Raw genomic sequence first — 27,391 nt, 5'->3', positions numbered from 1 at the left:
AAAAATCAGCTGTGTCCCATCCATTTTCAGCAAAAAGTCTATAAAGTATTTTTAGTATTTTGTAAATGTGCTTATTATTGCCTCATCTCTAATCAAACAAGTCAATTTTGTATTCCTTTTTCTTCTGTAGTAAACTGTGATTATTAATTGTTAATTTGACATTAAAATGCTGCTGTAGAACCTAATCGCTATCCATATTTTCTTCCTCCCATCTTAAAAAAAAAAAATTCTTAAGGCTTCAATAGCTATCTACTTATAATTTTCTCCAAAGTTGTTCTGTAAGTACTCTGGGTGTCAAACAAGATTCTTTCTCAATTATTTGAATCTTTTTCATCTCTTGACTTAATAGTTGTACATCTTCTGGGTTTATTATTTCTATTTTTCAAATTTCCATCTTGACTTGGTCTCACTTCTCTACTTAGTTGTTCTGCAGATCCTTCAGTTATTTTTCATCTTTTCTTTGATCTCTTATTTTAGATCGCTCTTAAATGATGCATTCAGAAAGACAGTTATTGATTCTGTTATTGTAGCTATAACAATCTTGCTCAATTCCTCAAAGACCAAAGAATGTTCGCCCTAATTGATCCAGCAGTTAAAAGTGGCAGCAGGAGATTTGTATCTTCAGCCATGCAAGATTCTGTTAATATAACCTTATAATAAAATAGAATTAGCTCATCTAGTCGGGTCTACTGGCTGGTTTACATGATAGATTGTCTTTAGTATTTCAAATGTTATAGTGTTTGTGTGATTTTAAAAATCCTAACTCTAATCAAAACCAAAGGCATTTTGCCTACACTTTAGTTCCTCTTTAGTGTCCAATTTAAATCATAAGATCTCTAAACTTTATCATGACTTACAGTACACAAAATAATTCTGGTTCCCATGAAAAGCTATTTATTTTATATAGTTAATTCTAAAATCTTATAATAAAAGTTTCATGGAGAAATTTCAGTGTTCATGTGGCCACCATCAGGCTAGCAGCAAACAAAATGCTGTACATGGCAGGGTCACAAGGAGAAAACCACTAGTTTCCAAAAACAACACTGATGCCACATGAGAATGACTACATGGATAAGCAGAAGGCTACTAGAAGAATGTACTGTGGACAGATGAGATAAAAATAGTACATTTTGACCTAAATGAAAAGCAGTATGTTTGGTGAAAGATAAATTCTACATTCCAGCATAAGTTCCATTCAGTGGAACAGCTTGCCTCCAAAAGCAGTAAATGCTCCAACACTAGAAGTTTTTAAGAAGAGACTGGACAGCCACTTGTCCGAAATGGTGTAGGGTTTCCTGCCCGAGCAGGGGGTTGGACTAGATGACCTCCAAGGTCCCCTCCAACTTTACTAATATGAACAATATGAACCTTATGCCTTCTATAAAACGTGGCAGTGGCAGTATCATGGTTTGGGCCTGGACCAGGACAGCTTACCATCATTGATGGAACTATGAATTCTGAATTGTGCCTGCAAATTCTACAAGAAAATGTCAGGATACCTGTCTGTGAACTGAAACTCAAGAGAAAAGTGGGACATGCAGCAAGACCATGACCCAAAGCCCAAAAGTCATACCACGGGTGAATGGGTGAACCAGGAGAAAGTTAATGTTTTTAAATTGCCAAGTCAAAGTCCCAAACTTAATCCTATGGAAATGTTGTGAAAGGACCTGAAATGGGCAATTCATGAGAGGAAGCCCACCACTGTCCCAGAGTTGAAGGGGTTCTATAAGGTGGAATGGACTAAAATTCTTCCAAGCTGATGTGCAGGACTGATCAACAGTAACGGGAAAGGTTTGGCTGCAATTATTGCTGCCCAATGTGGGCATACCAGTTAGCAAAAGTAAAGGTTGACATACTTTTGCCACACACAAGTATGTAACTCTGGATCATTTTCCTCTATAAATAAATGAATACGTACGTTTTTGACTTATTTAATTGGGTTCTTTTTATCTATTTTTAAATATGTATGGAGAACAGATCTCATTTTAGGTAATATTACAGAGAAATGTTGAACATTTAAAAGGGTTCACAAACTTTCAAGCATCAGTCTAACTACATCCCTGTGAAGATGGATAATAATAATAATAATAATAATAATAATAATAATAATAATAATAATAATAATAATGGCAGTGCCTGGAGACAGCAGAATAGAAGAGAAAGAACTGGAGAAGATAACAAAATACAAAGACCTACAAATAGAAATAGAAAGACTGTGGCAAAAGCAAGCAAGGGTAGTACCAATAGTGATAGGCTCCTTGGGTGCAATCCCAAAACAACTGGAGCATCACTTGAACACCATTGGCATTGACAAATTCGCTATTAGTCAATTGTTGCAAAAGGCGGCCTTGCTAGGAACTGCTTCCATCCTGCGACGATACCTTAATACCATCAAACATTCACATCTGCCTATCCCAGGTCCTGGGTAACGGACTCGATAGGTAGACAAAATGCCAAATCCAGTCTGAACATCTGGCTGACTGTGCGATGATCAATAATAATAATAATAATAATAATAATGAAGCTGGAAGGGACCTTGGAGGTCATCAAGTCCAACCCCCTGCTCAGGCAGGTAACCCTATACCATTTCAGACAAATGGCTGTCCAGTCTCTTCTTAAAAACTTCCAGTGTTGGAGCATTCACCGCTTCATTAGACAAAGACAGAAGAACTGGACCAAATTCACCAAGTGAATTTCTGTCAGTGAGAGCAAATTCAAATCTAGGTCCTTGATGTCAGTCCAGTATCTTTAACCACATACAGTATTTCTTGCCAGGTTTCTTACCCCACATATTCAGAATTATGACGCATTCTGTCACTGTCTGCTTAATAGGTACTAATTTCTTAAGGTACGCACACGACACACAGACACAGACATAGATCCTTCCATCTTATATATGCTAATGTCTGTCCTTCAGATGCATCATCATTTGCTATAATAATATTTAAAATACTTTTCCCAAGATCATTCTATTGCTTAATATTATTCAAGTTCACTTCTAGTAGTCAGCCTGATTAGAACTATTTGTCTAAAACTCACAAAATGCTAAAAACATCTTCAGGATCAATATATGAGTATGAAAAATTAGGGCTCTAAGAATCTTCATGACTCATAGACTATTATTTTGTGCACTGGTAGAAGCCTTCATTGTTTTCAGGATCTTATGTGACTACATCATAGCAAAATTCCAAATAGAGGCTATGTAATCTGAAAGCAAAATATTAAGCATGGTTGTTACCAGAAAAACAAACACAATGAATTGTTATCAAGAACTATAGAACTACATCCACCTGCTTCCTTCAGATATTGCCAGAACTATAAAACTACAAACATAATAAAAAAAAGTTTAGAAAAGTCTTGTAACTGTATGATTGCCTTAAATTTTATAGAATAATGTTTTCTAGATACTGCACATAGTAGCATATGCTATACAAAACAAAACAAAATTCAAGTGACATTCTTCTTAAAAATCAATGTGGTGTTAGTTTTTTTAAGATGTAAAATTTCAGATTGATAGAATTAAATACTTCCTACCCTTCCACTACTCTTCCAGTGCATACAAACATTACTTTTTTCACACACATTTCTTGAAAGACGTAAAAATGTATACACCACTGCCTTTCCACTATCTTTGTAAGCAGAGTATCCAAAATTCAAGACATGATGAAATAGTTGAATCAATCAGTAATACCGGAAGAACTTACATGGATCAGAAAGCTAAATGCTTTAAAAATATTCAATGTTATGTAAGAAATTACTAATAGAAAATAGAATAAATCAGTGAAAAGCACAGATTCATGGGAGAACTTTCTGTAGCCATGGCCACAAGAACGTAAAATGAGTAATTCTTTTCTTCCTCAAGCAATTATTTCAAAGAATAGTCCTTACCACGATCATTTCTGAAGGTTCCAACACAATGCATTCACAACCTCGTTTTCCTCCAGATTGCTTGCCAAAGCTGAGAAGAAAAATGGGAAAATGTAAAGTCCACATTACACAGTAAACAGGCAAGACAGAACCAAACTTTAGTAATAGTAAAATATTGTACAAAACAAAAAGGTATCTTGTATTATATTCCATATCACTATTTTAAGGAGCAATATAACTTTTTGATATATTACCCAGGTTTTATACAGTTCATTAAATCATCAATTTAGAAAAGCACCCAGAAACACTACGCAAAAAAGGGCTATATATTATAAAAGTTACAAAGAATGAAAGCAAAATAAAGAGAGATAATTGTGTTAATGACAGCCAGTTTGATGTAGGGGTTAAGGTATTGGGCTAGAAATTGGAAGACTGCGAGTTCTAGTCCCACCTTAGGTGGAAAGTCAGCTGATGACCTTGGGAAAATCATGCTCTCTTAACCCTAGGAAGCAGACAATGGCAAACCACTTCCAAATTCTTGCCAGACTGCAGGGACTTATTTAGGCAGTCACCAGGAGTCAAAGGCACACATAAATAGTAATAGAAAAATGTAGCAGAAAAACCAACAAAAAGTCTCACAATGTCTTTTATTACAGTATAACATCAGCTTCTATAGCTGCATTAGACGACTGTAATATTAGTTTGAGATAAAGATATAGAAAACATGCCTTGTAGAACAGAATGTATAATAAAGTAAGAGGGAAATAAAGCAGACACGAACTGGCAAATCAAGTTCCCTCTTTTTCCCCCTTATCTCTGGGTACATTCCCAGTAAAACAGCTTCAGTGGTTGGATGAACCTTTGGGAAAATGTTAGTGGGTGGATGTGGTACAGGGAAAAGGAAAACTCCAATTGCATGAGCAGATGTCAAGTGCAAAAAATCAGGACCATATGTTAAGTTCTAGTTAAGATTTATTGCTCAAGCCTATACACAAGAATCTAGTGAACTAATGGTCAGCACCAAATTGGCACTGGGCCCCAGGCTCTGCCTCTTCTTCTACAGCAGATTTTCAGTGGTAAAGCATGAGATTTAAATTACAGGATCATAAGAAGATAAAATTTTCTCTATTTCCCAGAGAGGGAGGGAGAGACTTGCTGGTGCAGATTCATATAATATACATTTTGGGGCAAAAATGAATTCTATTAACAGCTCAAATTATATTATTTATTCATCAAGGAAAAAGAAGAAACAACTTTGAATACTAAGGAACAAGGTGAAATATGAAAAAGACAAATTATTATTCATATTATCATCAGAAAATATTTACCATTGATTAGAGTAATCTAATAAGTATAATAGTAAGAATAATAGTAATTTGTCTTAAAAGGCTCTAGTTTTGGAGTAAAAATCACCTTGCTTTATAATAACTTTAAATATTGTTCATTATTTTCAAAGTTCTAAGTAAAAAGGAGGAATCTAGTACCATCCATTCAAAACCCAAAAACGTGGGGAGGGGTTGCTAAAATTGCTATTAGAGGTAGAGATATATTTAAGAAATAAGTCTGATGAAACCAATTGAAAAATGTTTTGGATAATTCTTTATCACAATGATTATGATGAGTATAAAGCAGGAAATAGCACAACCAGCAAGGATAAATTTCCATTTTTATCAGACATCATATACAATAGAATATGTAGTTTTAAGTTTATTAACTGTCTTGAACTTGCATATACTACTAAATTACTCTCTTCATAATGAAGTGCGGGAAATAATTATTGTAGTTAAAAGAAATTATTTAGGTTGGGCATACAAATGTAGGCAAGAACTACATTCTATATCTGCTGAAGCTACTGTTCCGCTCAATATTAATGTAACACATTATTTGAAAATAATTTCGTAGTAATTAAAACATAAAATAAATGAAACAAGTTCCTCTATGACCTACTTATTGTGTGTTTCAAGGTAAGATATAGATATATATAATCCTGTAAAACAGTAAAAACGTCTTATTTAAATTAGACTTGGTACAACATTGATAAATCACACCATAGGCTCAAATACTATCAAAACAGCTGTCTATATGAAATGAACTATTTTGACATTTTATTAACCACCTTACAGTTTATAGAAAAGGATTTGCCAGAAGGCATTGTATACATACAATACTTATTTACCAAAGGACTTTAAAATATAACACAAACAGTAGTGAAGTCCACACATTTCAGAATTAATTCCATTAAATTAGAAACAGAGCATTATTCCACTAACAAGAAAGATCACAGAAAAATGGTAAGAAAATAGGTCTGTGCAAAAAAATTCCTTTGCTTAAAAAGAAAAAAAAAGTTCACTGGAATGAGCAAAATGCCTCCCCTCAGAACAGCCACATCCTCTAAAAGGCTTGCTCTGCTGTTTTGAAGGCTTTCCTCAGCTGTCTGTCTGCACATGTGCATGCATGCCCAACTGCTGTGCTTCACTGGCAGTTGCAGCAGAAATATGATTTATGCATCCATATTTGCACCTGCACATAAGCATGCAAAATAAAAAAAAGCCTAGAAGATGATGCACCATGTCTTCCAGAAGACTGTTACCTTAACACTTTGAAGACAGGTCCTACCTGTGCCAACACGCTTTGCAAAGAATTAGGGTGCATACTATTGCTTTGCAAAACCCTAACACAAGCACACAGTGCATGCATTAGCTCCCATATTTAATTCCCATTACCTTTCAAGTATTATAAGAAAACACCACTATTGAAAATCTGGAGAGTGGCAATAAATAGCTGCATGAATCAAGATCTACTTCAGTATCAGACACTGAATAGCAATATTATTTTGCTTAAATGTTAAAAAAATTAGTCTTCTGGTTAAACAAAATTATAATTAGAAACAGTGTGGACTCTTTGGAAATATTGTCTAAACTTTTCATTTTCTTTTTTGTGGCCTATTCAACCAACATTTCAACCTCACTTCTACTTTAAGGGAAATGCTCACAGATATTCATATAGAACAATTATTTTCTGCATGCTTACACATTAAGCAGGGTGAATTTGTCGAACTTGGAAAATTCTCTCCACTTACTGCTGCTCTGCCACCTACATCCTTGGGACATAACCCCCAAAATTAAGGGATTAAATAAACACACACACACACACACACACACACACAGAGAGAGAGAGAGAGAGAGAGAGAGAGAGAGAGAGAGAGAGAGAGAGAGAGAGAGAGAGCTTTCCAATTTCTAATTCTTGTTTTCAAATTTTCTAACCCACTCGCCAGCTTTGATGCAGCACTAAGTTGGTTGCTAAATGCTGCTGTTAGCTTTAATGTAAAATTTAGGAAGCCCTGGTCAAACTATATTTTACAATGAACCTCTAAGTCATTTGGGGTCAAACAACCATTTCACGGGGGTCGCCAAACAATGCAGTCCGCCATTTTTTTCCCTTTTCCCTAGCTGTCCTACTCCCTCTTATTGGTGGCCACACGCACTTGGGGTCACCACAACATGGGGAACTGTTTTATGGGGTCACGGCATTAGAAAGGTTGAGAACCACTGCTCTAAGTAAGTAGATGTTGATACAATTTTAACTTCATACCAAGTTAAACACATTTTTCTGACAATTTAAAAGCATGTTTAACAATATTGAATTGTTTACAGATTGAATATGGCTGGGGCAAACTTTAGACACCCTTTAGACAAACTTTAGACACCCAATGATTTATAATATCTCCTTTTATAGAAACAACAGTTTTCAAACTTTTCTTAAAGCCAGCTATTTTTGATTTTGAAACATTTTCCCCAGTATTCCTTGCAGAATTCTTCAGATTTTGAAATATTTTTAAATCATGCAAGTACTATTATGTTTGAAATATCCCTATTTAAGTTTATGAACTATAAAGGATATTCCAAATTCTTTACCTCTCTTTTCTGGAATTACTTTATGGTTGATTTAAGCGTATACTTCTGATCACTCTCTTGAATTTGTTCATTAACTAGGCCCCATGAGCTTGCAGATCAAGAACAATATTTGTTAGAAGTGGTCAATCAATTCAAATATCTCTGCAAATGATCTGCTAAAAAAAGCTGACAGTGGAGTAGTTGTCTATTTCACTTGCTTGTATCATTAAGATCTGCATGGAACAGTGCTCAGAGGAAAACTTCTCGAAACTCATCCTACGTATCATAGTGTAACAGAAAACCTAGATTAGTCTGAAATATTTTGAAACAGATTTTTTGGACTGATGGAACTAACATTGATGATTTGGTCAGAACCACAAAATGTATGTTTGAGGAAGGAGTGAAGCATTTAAAAAAAATAACACCATGCCAACCATTAAGACAAGGAGTTCTAGTCTACCTAGAGACTGTGTGGCAGCCAAAAGTATAAGAATTAATTATGTGGAGAGAAGCAAGAATGAATTTAACTGAATATCAAAATATGCTTGAAGCTACATAGTCAGCGACAGAACTGACATTGAAAAGAAGTATGAGATGCTAACAATCAAAAAGTTTCATAAATTTGATAAAAGGATAACAGATAATAAATAAAAACAGAATGATTCAACATATATTTTAGCTTAGAATTTTCTGAGAATAGTGTATATATATTGCACCAGGAAACTGAGAGTTGACTTTACTGGAAACTATGTAAGGATGATCTTTGCTATTACTATGGCTATTTCTGCATTTCTGTGGAGGTAAATGTAAATCCAAGACACAACTTCTTTCTTCTTCTTCCTCATGAGCAATCTTCTTTCAGACAGTACCTCCAGATGTGACTTCTAGTGAAGCAGTTTGAGAATTGTGAAATGATGGCTTGAAAAACAAATTATTTTCTTTCCCATTTTAAAGGATGTTTTGGATGAAACTCCCATTCAAATGGGAGATACCCAGAGAATTCTTTAAACTTCCAAAGTTTTCCCTCTGTGCCCACTAGGATATAATTAATTTTGAGATTCTGTTGATTGTCCAAGTAATAAATTACTTTATTTTAGAATATGCTGGTAAAATTGATAAAACATGGAAGGCTTAAGAAGTTAAAAGGCAAAGCTTAGAATGAAGCAAATAAGAACATGACTGCTGATACCCAAGACAAGTGAGATACAAAGAGCTGATGGCTTGCCAAAAAGCACTGGACCACATCCAAGGTCAAGCTAGCAAAAAAATAAATAACCTTCTAAATTTTGCTTATCTAAAACAGAAACTTTGGCAGAAATAATGACATGCTTATTTTAAAAAGTGGATTCTATTACTGAACAATGCTATCCCCAAGAGATTAAATGAAGATAATTTTTTGCCGGCTGGGTTGGAGACTAAGACATACGAAGAATGGTTGCAGGACTTGTGTTTGGCTAGTCTGGAGAACAGAAGGACTAGGGGTGAAATGACAGCAGTATTCCAGAGGCTGCCACAAAGAAGAGGGGGTCAAATTATTTTCCAAAGCACCAGAGGACAGGACAAGAAACTATGTATGGAAACTAATCAAGGAGAGAAACAATTAAGGAGAAACTTCCTAACAGTGAGGACAATTAACTATTACTAATGGAACAGCTTGCCTTCAGAAATTGTGGGTGCTTCATCACTGGAAATTTTTAAGAGACTGGACAGCCACTTGTCTGAAATGGTATAGATCTCCTGCTTAAGCTGGACTAAAAGATCTCCAAGGTCCCTTCCAGCTCTGTTCTGTTCTGTTCTGTTCTATCTCCTGCCACAGTCAATTTTGCAAACCATGGACACTGCAGAAGATTAAACAATGCTGAATGTTCCATTTGCTGGAGACTTTTCTGTCTTTTATTTTCCTTTACAATAGAGGAGAATGTACATTACATACTTTAAGGCGTGCTTACGTTTATTGTAAATAATTATTTTCATGGTAGTTATAACAATGCTCTCATTTTTGGTATATGATTTTTTTACAAATGTAAGTTTTTTAACAAATAATATTTTTATTATTATTTGCAACTGTATTTGGCAGGCATTCTATTTTAGAATTGTACTGAATTTCTTTGAATACAACCCTTTTGATATGCTATAAATTAAATTTCTGGGTCAAGTGATAAAGAGAAACTAAGATACATTAGCTTAAAAATAAACTTGCACAGAAAGAAGGGGGCAAACGCTCTTGACAATTAATTTTATGAAGAATGTTTAAATGAGAAACCAAGAATTGGTTAACAATTTCTACTAACACAATGTGATTTACTTGATTTTGACTTAGCATATATATAAACTGAATCAACTGTACTTTAATAAAAAACCATGGCTAAGAAAACCATGGCTAGCCTTAGCACAATATGTGAACCAGGAAAGAAACAAAAATCAGAACTCCCAATTATTTGATTACAGTAGCAAACAGTAACAGTAGCTTTTTAAAAAGCGAGATAAGCGCTTACTTTAATGAGAATAAATCTATAATTACTATAAATGGCATCTAAGTTACAATTTAAAAAGAATATTAATAAGCTTAATCATTTTAGTTCTATTGACTTATCTCAAAAATATTATCTGTTAGCTATAGTTTCTTGATAGCTTTCATTTTAAAACACCACAAGTAAATATCCATTTAAATCAAATTGTTTTCCTCTTTTTAAACTACATATATACAGTATATATCAATCATATTATTCCATTTGGGGGCAAGCAATATTATGCAAAGCATTGGTGGGGGTTTTTTTTGGTAAGATAAGAAATTAGTAGATTACAACACTAATCTGAACCAAGACACAATACTAAATTTTTGGTGTATTTTGCTGATAAATCATAAGCACAATCAAAGCCCAGTTTTACCCAGTACATGCATGACATTCTAGGCATACTACTCTAATCTAGAGACTACTTTGCAAGCAATATATTTTCATCTAAATACCAACAATTCAGCATTACATGCAGTGTACAAATATACACATGCTTTATTCTATGTTATATTCCTATGCTGGTCTATGATTGTGACAAAGATTTGATTTTATGACCCATTCCTTTCAACTAAAGATTGCGTATGACATTCCCTAGAACAGGGGTGTCAAATTGCCAGTCTGCAGGCCAGATGCATCATGCTGAAACCACGCCCACCCCATTGCCAGCAATGGAAAAAAAGTCGTGATACGTCGCATCATGTGATGTTGCCCTAGAATTTTAAAAAATAGATTAAGTGTACAAACTTATTTTTCTCACCATATTTTATGTGTATTTAACTGGGTATCAAGGTTACTTATTTTTCCTTGTCATAAAGAAACACTGATTTCTTACATACCTGCAGGGTGGCAAAAACATAGAATCCTTCATAAGCACAGATCCAGAAAGAAGAATATACCAGCATCTTGCAATAGTATCAGAGCTAAAAAAAAAATAAAGAAATATACATAAAGTGCTTGTTATCACCAGAACTCCCAATTAAAGCTTTTCAATTATCTTATTTTCTTATTCACTATGTTATCTGTCCAAAGGTATGCATGCAGAGGAAAGGCTCTTGAATCCTGAATGAATGATAAAATCTGTGAAGCACGTGAGTTCTGTCCCAGATTTTGGATGTCAATTATAAATTTAAGTTTATGGATAGTCTAATTTCTTTGGATCTATTATTTGGATAATAAAATGTACATGCATTACACAGATGTAGGCATGACTCTTCTGATATAAGTCATATGTTATGCCTTACATTTTCATTCCAGGTAATGAATAAATGCACTTACCAAAATAAAACTTGATTTCCATCATATCTTTTGTACCGTGCACTGGAAGTCATAATTCTGAGAACAAAAATTTAGGCATCATCACATAACATTCACATCTTGCTAGGGATAATTGTAAACAATTCACTGAAAATCTCAATTGTTATACAAATAATCTGTACATACAAAAGCCAAGTTGGAAAAGGATTAGAAAATTCAGGTAGAAATCTACTGTACTTCTAGTCCCCCTAAAAGAAATTCAATGTTTAGAATTTCCAATGGATTTAAAATAATCATTTCTATATCGAATTTTGTAATATTTCAGTTTCTTAATGTTTCTTTCAGTTTCTACAAAAAATCTCATTTAGAAGAGAGATTTATTTTATACCTAAAGAATTATAACTATTCCTCAAAAAAGGCAAATACAAAAGTTCTATCTTTTCAGTGAGGCTTGCAGTACATTATAATTTGTCCAGAAATAAGCCCCATTGATTCCAGAATCAGCCTCAGATGATTTATTACAGAACTGGGAGGAGGGATTTTTTATTTTGTTTGTTTTTAATTGCAATTTTCTCTGTCGTTTACTGCTTGTTATATTCCATGATTTGGAAAATTCCCCCAAACTGAAAAAAGTGTATATAATACATGTTTGCATTGTGTAATATTTGTTTTTTTCTCTTGCCTTGAGATATTATTTTAAAAGTAACCATTAAAATAAGTTATGCTGCACATAAAAGTATCTATTTTATGCTATGCAAACCTAACTATAAATTGGACACTGTAGTAGTATATTTAGACATTCCATTTTCATTGATTAGCCACCCTTACCTTAACTGATGCTCCCTGAGATGAGATAATATATCCATTCCATGAAGATAGTAATAGATAGTATTTAATTCCTGAAAACAACAACGACATGTTAATTCATGTTAACAGAATATGTTCTTCTGAATTTGATTTCTAATTCCTTCCTTTTTCTACAATTTCAGGATCTAAGCAAAAAAACAACAACAACAAAAAAAAAAAAAACACCACACTCTGATTTCCAGTAACAAACTGAATAAATAACTGTGCTGGTAATTTAACAAAAGAGTAACCGAAGTATTTTGTATCCTTTGCTTCTGGGAATAATGATGTGATATAAGATATTAAGAACAACACTAACAGAGAAACATAAGAGAGTGAGCAAATAATTTCAAAGAGGAACAGCAGTTGCCACTGTGTCCTTCCTAGGGTTGAGAGAAAATGACTGGTCCAAAGTCATCCAGCTGGCTTTGCACCTGAGGCAAGACTAGAACTTATGGTCTCCTACTTTCTATCCTGATGTCTTAACCCGGGGGGGGTGTCAAACTGCTGGCCCGCAAGCCGGATGCGTCATCCGGAAGCCACACCCACCCCGTTGCCGGCAATGGCAAAACTGTCCCAATAAGTTGCACGACATCACGTGACGTCGCGAGTTTGACATTCTGTCTTAACCACTACACCAGATTGCTACATCAATCTTACAACTTAAAGGTGGTTTGGGCTTAATCCCTTGGCTTTGCTTTTTCTCCAACCCAGTGTTTGCTGCCATCAGAAAAATCACCACCCAACAAGTCTCAATAAAGTGTGGTGAGGGTGGCCTTGGATGAGTGCAAGTCATGGGTGGCTGAGTGATTAATAGTGGTTTCTGAAGGGGACTGAGGTGGCCTAGTGTTCTTCTGCCACTTGGAAAGAAGGGGAAAATTACAGAACTCCTGTCAATTTCAGGAGCTTCTGCTGCAGTAAATGGCAGTGCTGGCAGTTACAGATAGTTTTTCTTCCTTTGACAATGGTTCAGTTATGATTGCTTTGGAAAAAGTAACCATCCCTGCAGTCATGTGGTCTCATTTTGGATGCTTGGTAACCAGTTTGCATGTACAAGGGTTGCCACAACTTGCAGCATCACATGATCGCAATTTGTGACCTTCTGGGATGACTTCTGACAAGCAAAGTTAACTGGGGAAGCCTGATTCACTTAATGACTGCATGATTCTCTAAACAACAGTGGTGATTTGCTTAATGCCATGGTAAAAATGGGTCATAAAATGACATCCAGTCACACGATGACCTGCTTAACATTTGCATCGCTTAATGACTGAAATTCCAGTTCCAGTTGAGATCATAAGTCAAGGACTATCTATATTGGTGGTGGATAGCAGCATGTTGAAATATATAGGCCTGATAGTACTGAAGCAGAAAAAATATCAGTATCTCCCTTTTCAAAGTATTGAAAACATTCAAAGGCAAATGTCAGGCAAAACCAGTCATAAAAGAGCATTAAAACTTTACTGCCGTCCCTTGGGACAAAACCATAAGAGCAACTCTCACGGTTTAAATCAATTTGCAGCCCTGTGCTTTTACAGGTAGGTCTATTGAACTTTTGAAAGTAAAGATGTGATTAATAACACGCTTAGTGATTTTCCAGACACCTGGTGTGCTTTGCAAAAAATGAGTCAGATATTACACAGGGAGGTGACCAGAGGCTGGATCAGAACAGTAATGAATTCTCAACATTCTCTTTGTTCCTATTCGACGACTGCATGAAGCTGCTGGGCAAATCATCAACAGTCAAGAATCCACAGTTTGCTGGTGTTACCCAGTTTTACATTTCAATCTCAGGGAAAAAAGATGATTCCCGCTGAGGTGCTGTCGCAGTGTCTGGAGACTTAGGGTCTGAAGAAGAAAAGCTTAATCCCAGCAAGATGGGAGTGGGCTTAGGTTCAAAGCCATCCGGTTCCATAGAAAGAAGCATCGTTAGTTTTGACTGGATCATACTCCCCTGTACGGAACCAACCCTTCACAGCTTCATCATCAAGATCATGAATGAGGCATTGCAAACTATTTGTCTGCCAGAAGACAACAAAAGACATTATTTTAAAAGTACAACAACTGAGGACAAATTTAAGCTTCCTCATGAGAACACATCTTCCAAAAATAGTTAGTGGGCTGTCTTTTTGCTGCAATTTGAAAAATGTGTTCATGAGCTTTTGTTCAGGTATGTGAAGAAAAAATGTGAAACTGTTCCACATTTTTTTAAAATCCATTAAACTCTCACTCTAGAATTCTGGTGTTCAAATTAGACTGTCTGAGTTGTAACACTGCTTCCTCTTAAACAGAAACAATGCAATACAAGGGACTTGTACAAGAGGCAACGCAAGAAAACAAGTCATACTGAGTCAGAGACAGTATCAACTCTTAATGACCTCATAATTTTACAACTTATAACATTATGTCAAACAAAAGTACCCAGTTAATAATATTATCCTATGCTATCAGGATGGAACTTATTTATTTCCTATTTCTTTTTCTTTATTTATTTTTATTAATTGATTAGTCTTACTACTATATAAAAATTTAGATACCGTACAGGATCTAACTCCAGAGTAAAATAGATACAAAAAATACAGTAATAAAATAGACATGTGGTAAATACAAAATTCAGATAAATATAACATTTTTACATGATGTCTTGATCTGTTCTATATAATGAGTTCTTAGCTGAACTGTCTTAAGTATAAACTTAACAGTTCTGCTCACTATGTATACATTAGAGCCCTGGAGGAAACAGGACTATCTGCAGTTCAGATCCCAGTGGGCTGCTGCTCTTTCAAGTAGGGGTTTTATTTATTTAATTTTATTTATCAAATTTAGAAACCACCCATCTCCCTCAATTTGTTTTCTGTGTATTTGCTGTTATCTGTCCTTTGAAGTATTATAAATATCTATGGTTAAAAGAAGCATGCCCACGGGCTGGACACATCATGTGGAAGCCACACCCACCCTATTGCTAGCAATGGCAAAACTCTCCCAATACGTTACGCAACGTCACGTGACATCGCAACTTTGACATATCTGCTCTAGCATAAGCCCTTCTTAAGATTTGTGTTAAGCACACTGACAAATATTTTTCAAATTGTAAAATAGTTTTTTTTTAGCCAACAAATATAAAATTTCTTTTTAACCAATAAAACCATGTCAGTTTGGGCACTGATGTCCAAGACTCTCTGCTTAAAACTTCCCTTGCCTGGGAGACAGCTAAGAGTAAATACTGGGTGAAAATCTCATGCTGTGAAATAACTTTGTCAAATCAGCTACCAGAGTCACCCTCGAGTGTGGCCCACTCAGAGCAGTGTAACCAAGGACATGGCAGCCCGACAGCATAGACGAGACTCAGCATCAGTTGATGCTGCGGGGCACAGGCAGAGGGCGTGGCCACCATGGCGCATCTGGGCGATTTGTGGTGGGTCCTGGAGATGGTGAGTGGCCCTGCGGGCAGGGGGTGGAGCAGGGGTGGGGCCATTTTTTGGGCACTCAGTCTCTAAAAGGTTTGCCATCACTGTCCTAGACCGTTAACCCATCCACATCTATAGAGCCTAGGTGGCTATCAAAATGTGGGAAAAGAAATATTTTTTACAAATGTTTAAATCCCAGAAATTAAAATTTATAAAACAACTGGCATCAAAATGAAAATTTGAAACTAGTAACAATAGAATTTTATAACAGCAAGTTAAATGTAGGCTAGAGCTTCATACAACATGCTTCACGTGCTTCATGGAACATGATTCCAAAAGATCAGGAGAGAAGGGCTATCTGGAGCGCATGATGCTGTGTGTTCCAAAGAGACAGGTTTGCCACCAAGAAAGCCTACTTTTGAGGTCTGTCTCCTAGAACTGCATTATATTTGATTAATACCAGTGGAGGACGGTTTCAATTCAAAATTAATACTTACTAAATGTTGGTAAATTGGAGGCATGAATAAAACAAAATCAAAAAATATGGATGGCTATAACATAATTATGCTTTACTATAAGCTAAACCAGAACACAACATCTAACTAAAGATTCACTGCTCAAAATGCTATTTATTATTACAGATATTAGTTGTCAAAAGAGTTTTAGCCAAAACATGATTTACTATTCCAAGGGAAACTAGTTAAGCATCATATATTAGACCTTCCAGATCTACTGTCAAAACATTCTTATCAAGAATTATGGGTTTATCAACTTACACAGTTATATTTATTGAAATAGCAAACATTTTCCTTAATTTCCTTTAAAAGAAATCATACTGTTGATATCCTACAACTTGAATGTAAGATACAAGCCCTGCCATCTTATTATTATTATATATCATATTATTATCTACAATATCTCAACAAAACTACAACTGTCTCAGTTGCTAAAGAGCTGCATATACTCCATTACAAACAAACTAGCAACCCTACACTACAGTATTAAGGACTGAGGTAGTTAATTGATTGTAACTAGATAACCATCCTTTAAATATACCTCATTGCCACCTGAATCTATATTTGTATCTCGCTTGATAAAGAAAAAGCAAGTTACTGGTAACTGAGTGGAATATCCAATTCTGGGATATCATGGTTCGATAAATGAGACCAGTAGAAATAAGAACTCTGAAGCAATTGATTTCCTCAAAGAACAATTTTAACGGCTACATAATGTCAGCTTGATCAAAGGTGAAACCAAGACTGAAAGTTACCCTCCCAAAAGGTTACAATTTATGTGTCATAAATCACAATCCCCAATTAACACCTTTGGTGGGCTTTCTAACGGTAGTTCCAGCCCGCCAAGCCATATAAAGCTACATTACTCAGATGAAGCCATTGAATTGCACTTGGAAACCCATTAGTAACCAATGCAAAAGTCTTAAGATAGATCTACTATCACAGTGACTAGCACAAATCAACAAATTGTAACTGTAATTTTTGAGAAGTATTTAATTTCTACACTATCCATCTCATCTAAGCAACTCTGGAAAGTTTATAAACAATAACTTTAAATGAGACCTCTCCTAGTGTGCATGTTCATTGCATGGTTTAGGCTTTTCTTAAAAATTAAACTGGCTCTAAAAGAGGCATTTCCCCCCACAAAGAAATGTATCATCCAGGCAACAAATTTTACAAACTTAAGCAATATTTGCTTGTCTCATGCCCAATATTTAAATGACAGTTTCAGAGCAAAGTGTAAAATTCATTCCCAAAAGCCAATAGTTTTGATTGCTCCATAGGAAAACAAATGTGAATAAGAATAGAACAAACAAGACTATATGTCTAGACTCAAAGCAAGCTCTTTTCGCTTGCCTCTCCACTTCCTTCCTGACTATATCTAAACTAAGCCAGCATGTCGATATACCAAGGTCCTATTTTTTTATTTTTTAACCACCAGTTCCACAAACCCTACTTTTAAACTATTTTGTATGACTACTTTGCATTTTTTTTAAATTCTTTTCACTATCTCCACATCATTCCTACTATATTCTTTCACAGAATATACAACCATTATTAGTCTAAAATACAATAGGATTTTTCTTCAGATCTCTTTTTAATCATCTTATCTCCTTGTGTTTTCTCTTTCCCTATCTTCTAATCCACTTTTCCTTCAAATTCTATTCTATTTTGCCCATTGCCTAACCTTTTAAGTATTTCACCCCTAGATTCCTAAACATTTAGCTTTTCTACCTCTCCTGACCTCTTCAAAAACTTTTATTCGTAACCTATGTGACTTTTCAGTCTGGGCATAAATGCTATTCCTTTTTATTGTAGGAATAGGCTTTAAGCCAATTAATATTTACCACAATGTGGAGTGCTTCACTCATGCAGTGTAAACAAGTTGATAGCTAACACAGTGTAGGCCACTGCGCCCAACAGTGATCTCTGTTTAGCTAGGCCAGTGATGGCGAACCTTTTAGAGACCAAGTGCCCAAATTGCAACCCAAAACCCACTTATGCATCATCGGGTGCTGGGTGCGTGTGGCCCATTGGGTGGGCGTGGCTGCGGTGGTAACAGCAGACTGGGTGGGACTAAAAAGTTCAATCAATCAATTCCAACTTTGCAAGATCTTTTTTTTCCCCGCGAGAAGTTGAAATTGATTGACTGAACCTTTTTTTTTTTGTACACAGCAGCGGAGGCATAAAGCAAAAATGTTTTATAAAACCCAGCTGAAGTCCTAGGACTGGGGCACATGCCCACAGAGAGGGCTCTGAGTGCCCCCTCTGGCACCCGTGCCATAGGTTCGCCATTACTGAGCTAGGCACAATTCTTTTCACTCTTGAAAAATATTCACTATATTTATTAGTTTATTAACAATTTAATAATTATTAAATTATTTTCTCCTGTGCTTATTACGCATGGGCACTGCTAACATGTATACAGGTAGTCCTTGACTTATAACAGTTCATTTTAGGACTGTTCAAAATTACAATGGCACTGAAAAAAGTAAATTATGACTGGTTTTCACATTTAGACCCATTGCAGCATTCCCATGGTCACGTGATCAAAATTCAACCGGCTCACATTTATAACAGTTGCAGTATCCTGGGGTCATGTGATCTCTTCTGTAACCTTCTGACAAGCAAAGACAATGGGGAAGATAGATTCACTTAACTTACTAACTTAATAACTGTAGTGATTCCCTTAACAACTGTGGCAAGGTCGGTCGTAAAATGAGCCAAAACTCACTTGACAACTGTCCTGCTTAGCAACAGAAATTTTGGGCTCAGTTGTGGTCATAAGTCAAGGACTATCTGTACTCCTGGACATAAGTTAGTGCTTACTCCTGGCTCCATTTCTATTAAATGACATCACAGGAAATAGATGTCACTTTTGCAATGAAGACTTATTTACGCACAGGTAACTATTCAAAGTATTCATACTTTAGTCAGATACAGTTTCTTTTAAGATTCTCTCCCCCCTCCAAAAAACAACAACAGCATGATAAGATTTCCTACAGAAAGAAAGCAATGCTACTTTGCTTCTTTGTCAAATATTGCTTTCCCCCACATTCACAGATCTTACTTGAGCCTCTCATCTGACAAACAGAGAAGAAAAATCAGTTATTTCTGCCAGAGCCAAAATTCATAGATGCCTGGTCATGCTTGCTCATGTTGCATAAATGCTTTTCTTAGCAGAATTGTATTTTTTGTTTGTTTGTTTTTCAACGGTCAAATAAATTTATCATTGCTGGCATAGCTATTATTGTAACTATTTTAAAAACACCAATTCATTACAAAATTGCTCCACAATTGGGTAAGAATAATACTTGTACTGTATAACAGTATAAGAAATATAATCCTCAATGCCTTAATGACATTTTTTAACCTGGTGCAAAAACATAAGACACTTCCCCATTAGAAGGAACTGCAGATTGTGTGGGCCATCTAGTGGGAGAGCATTGTAACTTCATTCAAAGCTGACATTCAAAAGAATGAAACCTAAGAAACACTTTTAGAAAATATATACCGTATATGATCGAGTGTGACGGAGCTTATCAGGAAACAAAAAAAGCCAGCAAAACATAAACTATACGTATATTACATTTTTAAAATTTATTTCTTTATTTCTTTTCACACTTGTCATGTTTATAAATTATTAAATAAATAAACATAGTGGATCCCTAAAGCTAACCTACTTTACATCTCCATTTTTAATAAGTCACTGGTCTAATTGTTGTTACAGTCTTATGTGCTAAGCGCCCTGTGTTTATATGTAAATAAATCTGAGTGAGATTTAATGAAGTGTAACACTATGTTGCTAATCTTAAAAATGTAAATATCTATGGAAAAGATGTAATCTTCCACAAGCACACTATACAATTAATGCTAGATGTGCAAGGATTTACATTTTAGCTGATTAAGCCAAAATCTGTAACCACAGAGTCCATTTTCCAAGCAAGCCAAGCAACACTTTTCTACTGGCCTACATTTTATTTATTTATTTATTTAAGAAAATGTATATGGTCATCCAATTTAGGCAGCTTACAATAAATTTATACCTTAATATAAAGTTCAAATAGGCATTTGCATTTAATTTATTTATAAAGTTTTTTGCTGATGTAAAGTATTATTAACTTCCAGGTTCAATTCAGTGTAACACCCATCCTAAGCATACGAGGATAAAATAAGAGAACACCTTATATATATCACTCTACATTCATAGAAAAGATTACCAGGTACAATTGTACCAAATGTAAACAAAATAATAAAGTATATTTATATTCTGTGGCAACAGTTCTAGTACATCTGCATGTTCTATCAATTAATGTGAAGGCTGATTCAATTACAGGAGAAAAGAAAACCTGCAGCATATGAAGCAAGCTTTGCCCCTGTAATATTGCTACCGCCTGAAAATGCATTTTTAAGTGTATTTTAAATACTCCATTCAGTTGCTCTAAATCAGTGGTTCTCAACCTGTGGGTCGGGACCCCATTTGGGGTCAAACGATCATTTCACGGAGGTCGCCAAACAACGCAGTCCGCCATTTTTTCCCCTTTTCCTTAGCTGTGCTACTCCCTTTTATTCTATTGGCTTTTGAAAGCCAATAGAATAGACTCTCTGAATAGAGTCTAATTCTATTGGCTTTCAAAAGCCAATAGGAATTGTCCAGGCTGTCTCTGCCCTGCTGAGCCCGCCAAAAGTCCCATTCTGCAAACGGTGCTGCACCAGTTGAGTAGTCCTCGACTTACGACCGGTTGGGGGTCGCGGCATTAAAAAGGTTGAGAACCACTGCTCTAAATTATTTTGTACCTTAGCCAACTGTTTTTCTTTCCCTCACTAAACCAGTTTTGCTTCAAAAGTTTAATAATTTATTGGGAGACCTAATTAAAACATAGGATTTCTTAATTAACTGTTTACAACCCTCCAAATACATATTCAAATAGTAAAAGGAAAAGGAAAATTAAAAGCAGGCGATGGTTTGAGTAAAGATTTTCAGGAGAGTAATCAAGTCCAGGAATCTTGCTGCTGGGTATCTTCTTTTCTTTCCTTTCACCCTTACCAGCCTTATTAGACTTCTCTGAGATAGGTTCAACATTTGTGTCAGATCATTTGTGCTTTGAATAAGAACCTGAATTCATTTATTATAAAAGCCGTTTGTTTTCTTGGCCACCCAGGGTGTCCTCAGGTGTCTTCTCCAACACCAAAGTTCAAGGTCTTCACTGATACTCTATCGAGTTCTACTCTGTAACATATTTCTTTATCACTTCTCTATAAGACAGGGTGATTTATAAACAGGATAAAATAAAGGTTAGAAAGATTTTAACAGCAGTGTTAGCAAACAGATTATAGCAAATTATATTGTTCATTATTAAAATCAAGCATGGTTTATAAAAACTAGGCAAGCAGCAGCCACTATTTAATCTTAGATATAATTGTCTTGATTAAATATCAGTGTGTACTGAGGATGAAAAAGTTTTGACAAAATACATATGCAGTATACTAAATACATTTGGAATTCATAAAATGAATTAAGATACTATATGAGTCACTTGCATCTAAAGTGAAGATTAATGGCATGTTTTCTCCTACTTTCCTTCTTTCCCACTATTTAGGACCTAGACAAGGATGCTGAGTACGTTACCCTTGCTTTTTTGAATATCTGCGTGGAACTCTTGGCTTGTGCTATTAATCAAAATTGGGAGATCTATAGAGTAGTACATAACTTGGTTGAACACAAATTGGTTTTATTGACAGGTGACATTCTTTTGTTTATTTCCAAACCTCATCCTAGCTTCCCGGTGCTGAGGCAAAAGATGCCCTTATTAAAATAGCACAATGATCTATTAATTGGTGCAAATCGGAATGGATGCCTAGAAGTAAAAATGTGGTTATCCGTCCAATTAAGGAATATCAACTCCGTATTTGTACCAAATCCATTAAATATGTAATACAAATAAAATATATAGACCGGTGTCTTCAGATATTCATAGATAGGAGTCATTAAAGCTTACATAAGATGAACAGTCATTATCACCTGAAATTTTTCCTGCTGGTTTCCTGGCGTGCCTGGTTGTATTTGTCAGCACTCATCCAAACACTCTGCTATAGCTGCAACTAAAGCAGTCAGCTGTGGTCTCTGTTGTATCTGCACTGTATGGCACAAGTGTCCAAGCACCCTATTGTAGTTGCACTGCCCCACTGCATGTACACTGTGTGGCACTGACCACCCGTATGCCCCACTGCACTTGTGCCATGCCACTACTATCCAGTTCACCGGCACTGTGTAGTATTCACCTGCTCACCAGTCCATTTGCAAGCCACCTAAAGAAAGATCATGACTGGGACTTGAAGGTTCTACCAGCTTCTGCATTAACTTTGCTATGTTGGAAGCCAGCAAGCAGTCTCAAGTTCTGATCATGTAAGATCCACATTAATAACCCAAGTTCCTTGGCAATGGAGACTGCGATGATTGCCATTGCTAAACAATGCATGTCTTAGCACTTTACAACCATATTGTTTAGTGATGGAAATTCCAGTCAATTACTATTGTTAAGCAAGGACTAACTGAATCGTACCACCTGTGATACTGTATGGCATTATTCCAAAAGGCAGTCAATTCAATTTTAAATACAATCCTATCCTGAGAAAAGCTCAATAGGGAAGGATCTCTCTACCTTGAGGATATTTATACCAGAAATTTGCAAGATCAAACCAGTTGCAAATACACTTAAAATACCTCACAGCTGGTCAATGAATGAAAAGTGCACTATATGGAAAAAGGAAATAAAATCTTAAGAATGACTTCAGTCACTACAGAAAAAATATGTAAGATCAATACAGAAATGCATACATTTTGAGATATGAATTACAAGATAGGCAGCTGAAAGAACCTTAATTGTTATCCCATTCCCCCCAAAGTAGCAAATGAAGTGAAGCAAAAGCTTGCCAGGACCATCTGCAGGTGTTCAGGGCATAAGGACACATCTGTTTCCATTGTTTACTAACATACTGAAAGAACCAACCATTTTCAAACTGTCAAAGACTCCAACATTGCAGCCTTTAAGTCATGAGCCTAAATATGAACAAGTGCCTGGCAGTTCCCTAAAAATTAAGGAACCACCTTTATCTGGCATAAAAATTGCCAGCATCAATAAAACACGGCCACTTTCTCACTGAATTTCAGTGGAACAAAGTTATATGGGGGGGGTGTCATTTAAAAGTTTTAAAAGATGGAAAAAAAAGTAGTTTGCCTGCCAGAAGCTTTCTGTGCTTAATCTAAATCCAACCCAAAAGGAAAAAAAAGGTAATTAAAAAGACATTTCATTACACTCTTCCTGTAATGTCGCAAGTGCCACAAGCAATAGTACTGGTTTTACTCAGAAGTCAAAAGACCATGTCACATCAAAAAGCCTGTGCATAGTTAAGTATTTTTCTGTTTTAAATAGCTTGTTCTTGATAAACCATGTTATTTAATGCTCTATGGCATGCTACTCTGACCCTGTAAACTGCTTAGAGAGGGCTGTAAAGCACTGTGAAGCAGTATATAAGTCTAAGTGTGCTATTGCTCTTTCTGTGGCCTGATGTCAGTTATATTAGACTCTAATTTTAAAAAGATGGTTTATCCAAATGGGGCAAGGCCCTCCACCAATAATTAAAGACTTGAGGACATGACATTGTGATATAATGCATGCCTAATTCATCAGACTGCCGGGGCTTTCAAATTGTCAAAGACTCCAGCATTGCAGCCCTTAGGTCAGGGGTGTCAAACTGACAGCCCGCAGGGCAGACACGTCACGTGGATGCCGTGCCCACCCCATTGCCAGCAATGGCAAAACAATGCTGATACGTTGTGCGACATCACGTGACATCGCAAGTTTGACACGTCTGCCTTGTCATAGGCCCAGATACAAATGAGAGTCTGGCAGTTTCCTAAAACACTTTTAACAGCCCCATAGTGTTGCCCTTATTTTATTGCAAGGTTACAGTAAAATAATCTTGTACATCTGAAAGCATTTCCACCACTACTCCTTATATTACTGCTTTTTATTGTTTATATATTGTAAATATATATATTGCATGCTTTATATTTTATATAAAATGTATTTTATATATTCTGTATTTTATTGTTTTATCTTGTAAGCTGCCGGGACTTACTAATTTTTCACAAATAAATAATAGACAAACAAACAAATAGCAGAGAACTGGGAAGTGTCAATTCTGGATGTTTACTAAAATTACTTTCCTGGTTTGGATCCCGATTTCATCAGATCATTGTCCAACGCTTCAGCATTTCCCCTTGTCACTCAAGGTTATTCTCACAACCCATTACACATGTGTATATCAGGAGAAAAACAATCCTATCATTGACATGGATACTGAAGAGCACTGAGGCCAAGATACACTCTTTGTCTTATCCCTTTTTAGGTAGGTATCTTCTGTGTAAGGGTGTTGTTACACTCAGTATGCCCTTTCAGGTAGGTGTTTGAATAAAAGAAGTTAATCCAATATGAGAGTCTAGGTTCCATATTTAGCTCATACAGTTTTTTCCAGAGAATATGTGTTATTGAATCAAATGCCACACTGAAAAGATATAAAGAGGTGTTTTGTTTAAGGTGCAAAATTTACTATAAGGTGATATTTCCATTCCACTGGACTATGACCAGTATTTTATACACAAAAATACCTCTGTCAGCAAAGACGGCACTAATCTATATAAATCCTAAGATGTTTTGAGGGCAGAAGATCTTGCCCAGCAAAGTATATTACAATTAAATAATAATTTCAAAGCTGAAAATGTATTGCATCATTTAATTATGATAGTACAAAATTAATGTAAGCATTTGGATCTTCAAAACAACATAACTTGCTCAGATGTTGCAATAAACCAAGAACATTTCTTTAATCTTTTTGCCTCTGAGCATATTTGTAAAAAAAAATATGCAGGTGCCACTGCAAAATATTAGGAATACCGCCTACTTTGATTTGCATAGGCTCCCTCTTTTTTTCTTTTTTTTTGCTTGTTCCTCATTTTTCTTTCTGGTCACATGTTTTGAAATAGCCTACTCTCTTTCTTAAGAATGTTTTTACTGACAGAAGGATCACTTAAGTCATAAAACCTTATTCTGATCTTATTCTTGCTTAAAATTTAGAGGCCCAACATCATGAATAGAAGGTCTCCTATGGTGTTATTAACATCTACAAGTGTTACTGGAGACTGTTGATTTGTACTTTTGAGAGACCGAGACATAGACACAGAGAGAGATTTGTCAGGCTAAGCCCAAGAACAATGTGGAACAATTCAGCCAGAGTTCAGCTTTTTATTTGCTTAGATATGGCAGACACAATCTTGCCAGACTAAAACTTTACTACTCCCAGTCTAACAGATATACCCTGGGAGATTCTAGGGAGCGGTTATTCATCATCATCATCATAAAGTTGGAAGGGACCTTGGAGGTCAGCAAGTCCAACCCCTTCCTCAGGCAGAAAACCCTACACCATTTCGGACAAATGGCTGTCCAGTCTCTTCTTAAAAACTTCCAATGTTGGAGCATCCACTACTTCTGAAGGCAGGTTGTTCCACTGGTTAATTGTTCTAACTGTCAGGAAGTTTCTCCTTAGTTCTAGGTTGCTTCTCTCCTTGATTAGTTTCCATCCGTTGCTTCTTGTCCTGTCTTCAGGCACTTTGGAAAATAGCTGGACTCCCTCTTCTTTGTGGCAGCCCCTGAGATATTGGAACACTGCTATCATGTCCCCCCTTGTCCTTCTCTTCGTTAAACTAGACCTACCCAATTCTAGCAACCGTTCCTTATATGTTTTAGCCTCCAGTCCCCTAATCATCTTTGTTGCTCTTCTCTGTACTCTTTCTAGAGTCTCAACATCTTTTTTACATCGTGGTGACCAAAACTGGATGCAGTATTGCAAGTGTGGCCTTGCCAAGGCATTGTAAAGTGGTATTAATACTTCACGTGATCTTGATTCTATCTCTCTGTTGATGCAGCCCAGCACTGTGTTGGCTTTTTTGGCAGCTGCAGTACACTGCTGTCTCATATTTAAGTGATTGTCCACTAGGACTCCAAGATCCCTCTCACAGTTACTACTATTGAGCAAGGTATACCCTATACTATACTTGTACATTTGGTTTTTCTTGCCTAAATGTAGAACCTTACTTTTTTCACCACTGAATTTCATTTTGTTAGATAGTACCCAGTGTTCAAGTCTGTCCAGGTCCTACTGTATCTTTGGAGTGTTGGCTATTTCTGCCACCTTGGTGCCATCCAAATTTGATGAGTTCCCCATCTATCCCCTCGTCCAACACTCTTCCTGTCTCCTATCCAGCTCTGGGCTGTGCTGCCTCTTGTTTCCCTCCTTCCTGGGAAATGACACTCACTGTAGTCTATCAACGCAGGTCTCCTTTTGTGAGCACAATTTCTCACAATGATATATGTGTAAGTCTACATCATCAAAAAAAAGGGGGAGATATAAATGGCAAACACTCAATGAAGAAAAAGAAATTAAATATTGCCACCTTGTAAGTTTAGTTAAATTAGGGATAATTTAATAAATGAAATAGGCCAATACTTGAAATGAACTATTTTGTTAACCTATGTTAACTTCCACAAATAATGACCATCAATAGTCAGACATGTCTGCCAATGATGGACAAACTTCTCAAAGCTGTCACAAAAGAACTCCATACTTTGTCTTTTCTATCAAGTCATGTTGTAGGAACAGTTCTTCTGTGCTTCCAAACCCTATTTAAACTTTGTTCCAAAGTGTGAATTCTGCAAATGTAATAATCTGAGTTGACAATGCTCCCAGATTCAAGAAAATCCATGTGAATAACACTTCCTGTGTCTCCAAAAACTGGAGATAAGGATTTTCCTCCTGGAATCAGTATTTTTTAATTGTATCCCAAGGACTTCCTTTCAGAGCCATAATGATGAAGTCCATTTTTGTCATCTGTCCTTACTTTCATTCTCAGAGCAGGGGTGTCAAACCTGCAATGTCACGTGATGTGTCAGACATATTATGACCGGCAATGGGGTAGGCGCAGTTTTGCTATGATGCATCCGGCTGGGTAGCCTGGCAGTCTGACACCCATCATA

At 36.0% G+C, this 27,391-nt stretch overlaps 1 protein-coding gene across 11 annotated transcripts in view; it reads right to left on the bottom strand.

The window, feature by feature from the left end:
* Positions 1–27,391, bottom strand: part of RAPGEF6 (Rap guanine nucleotide exchange factor 6) — a 162,584-nt gene that overhangs the window by 110,313 nt on the left and 24,880 nt on the right. For 10 of the 11 annotated variants that reach the window (XM_039324948.1, XM_039324955.1, XM_039324951.1 and 7 more), the window contains exons 2-5: positions 12,359–12,429; positions 11,552–11,608; positions 11,113–11,196; positions 3,889–3,958 (exon numbers count right to left, since the gene is read on the bottom strand). The exons of the other annotated variant lie outside the window; for it this stretch is intronic. In XM_039324948.1, coding sequence (XP_039180882.1) covers positions 3,889–3,958; positions 11,113–11,196; positions 11,552–11,608; positions 12,359–12,429 — 282 coding nt within the window. The remainder of the gene's footprint in view (positions 1–3,888; positions 3,959–11,112; positions 11,197–11,551; positions 11,609–12,358; positions 12,430–27,391) is intronic. 11 annotated transcript variants of the gene reach the window in all.

The sequence above is a fragment of the Crotalus tigris genome, unplaced genomic scaffold, assembly GCF_016545835.1.
Source record: "Crotalus tigris isolate CLP2741 ecotype Arizona unplaced genomic scaffold, ASM1654583v1 scf7180000024310.2302065, whole genome shotgun sequence".
NCBI lineage: Eukaryota > Metazoa > Chordata > Lepidosauria > Squamata > Viperidae > Crotalus > Crotalus tigris.
This window is presented reverse-complemented; position numbering and strand designations above follow the sequence as displayed.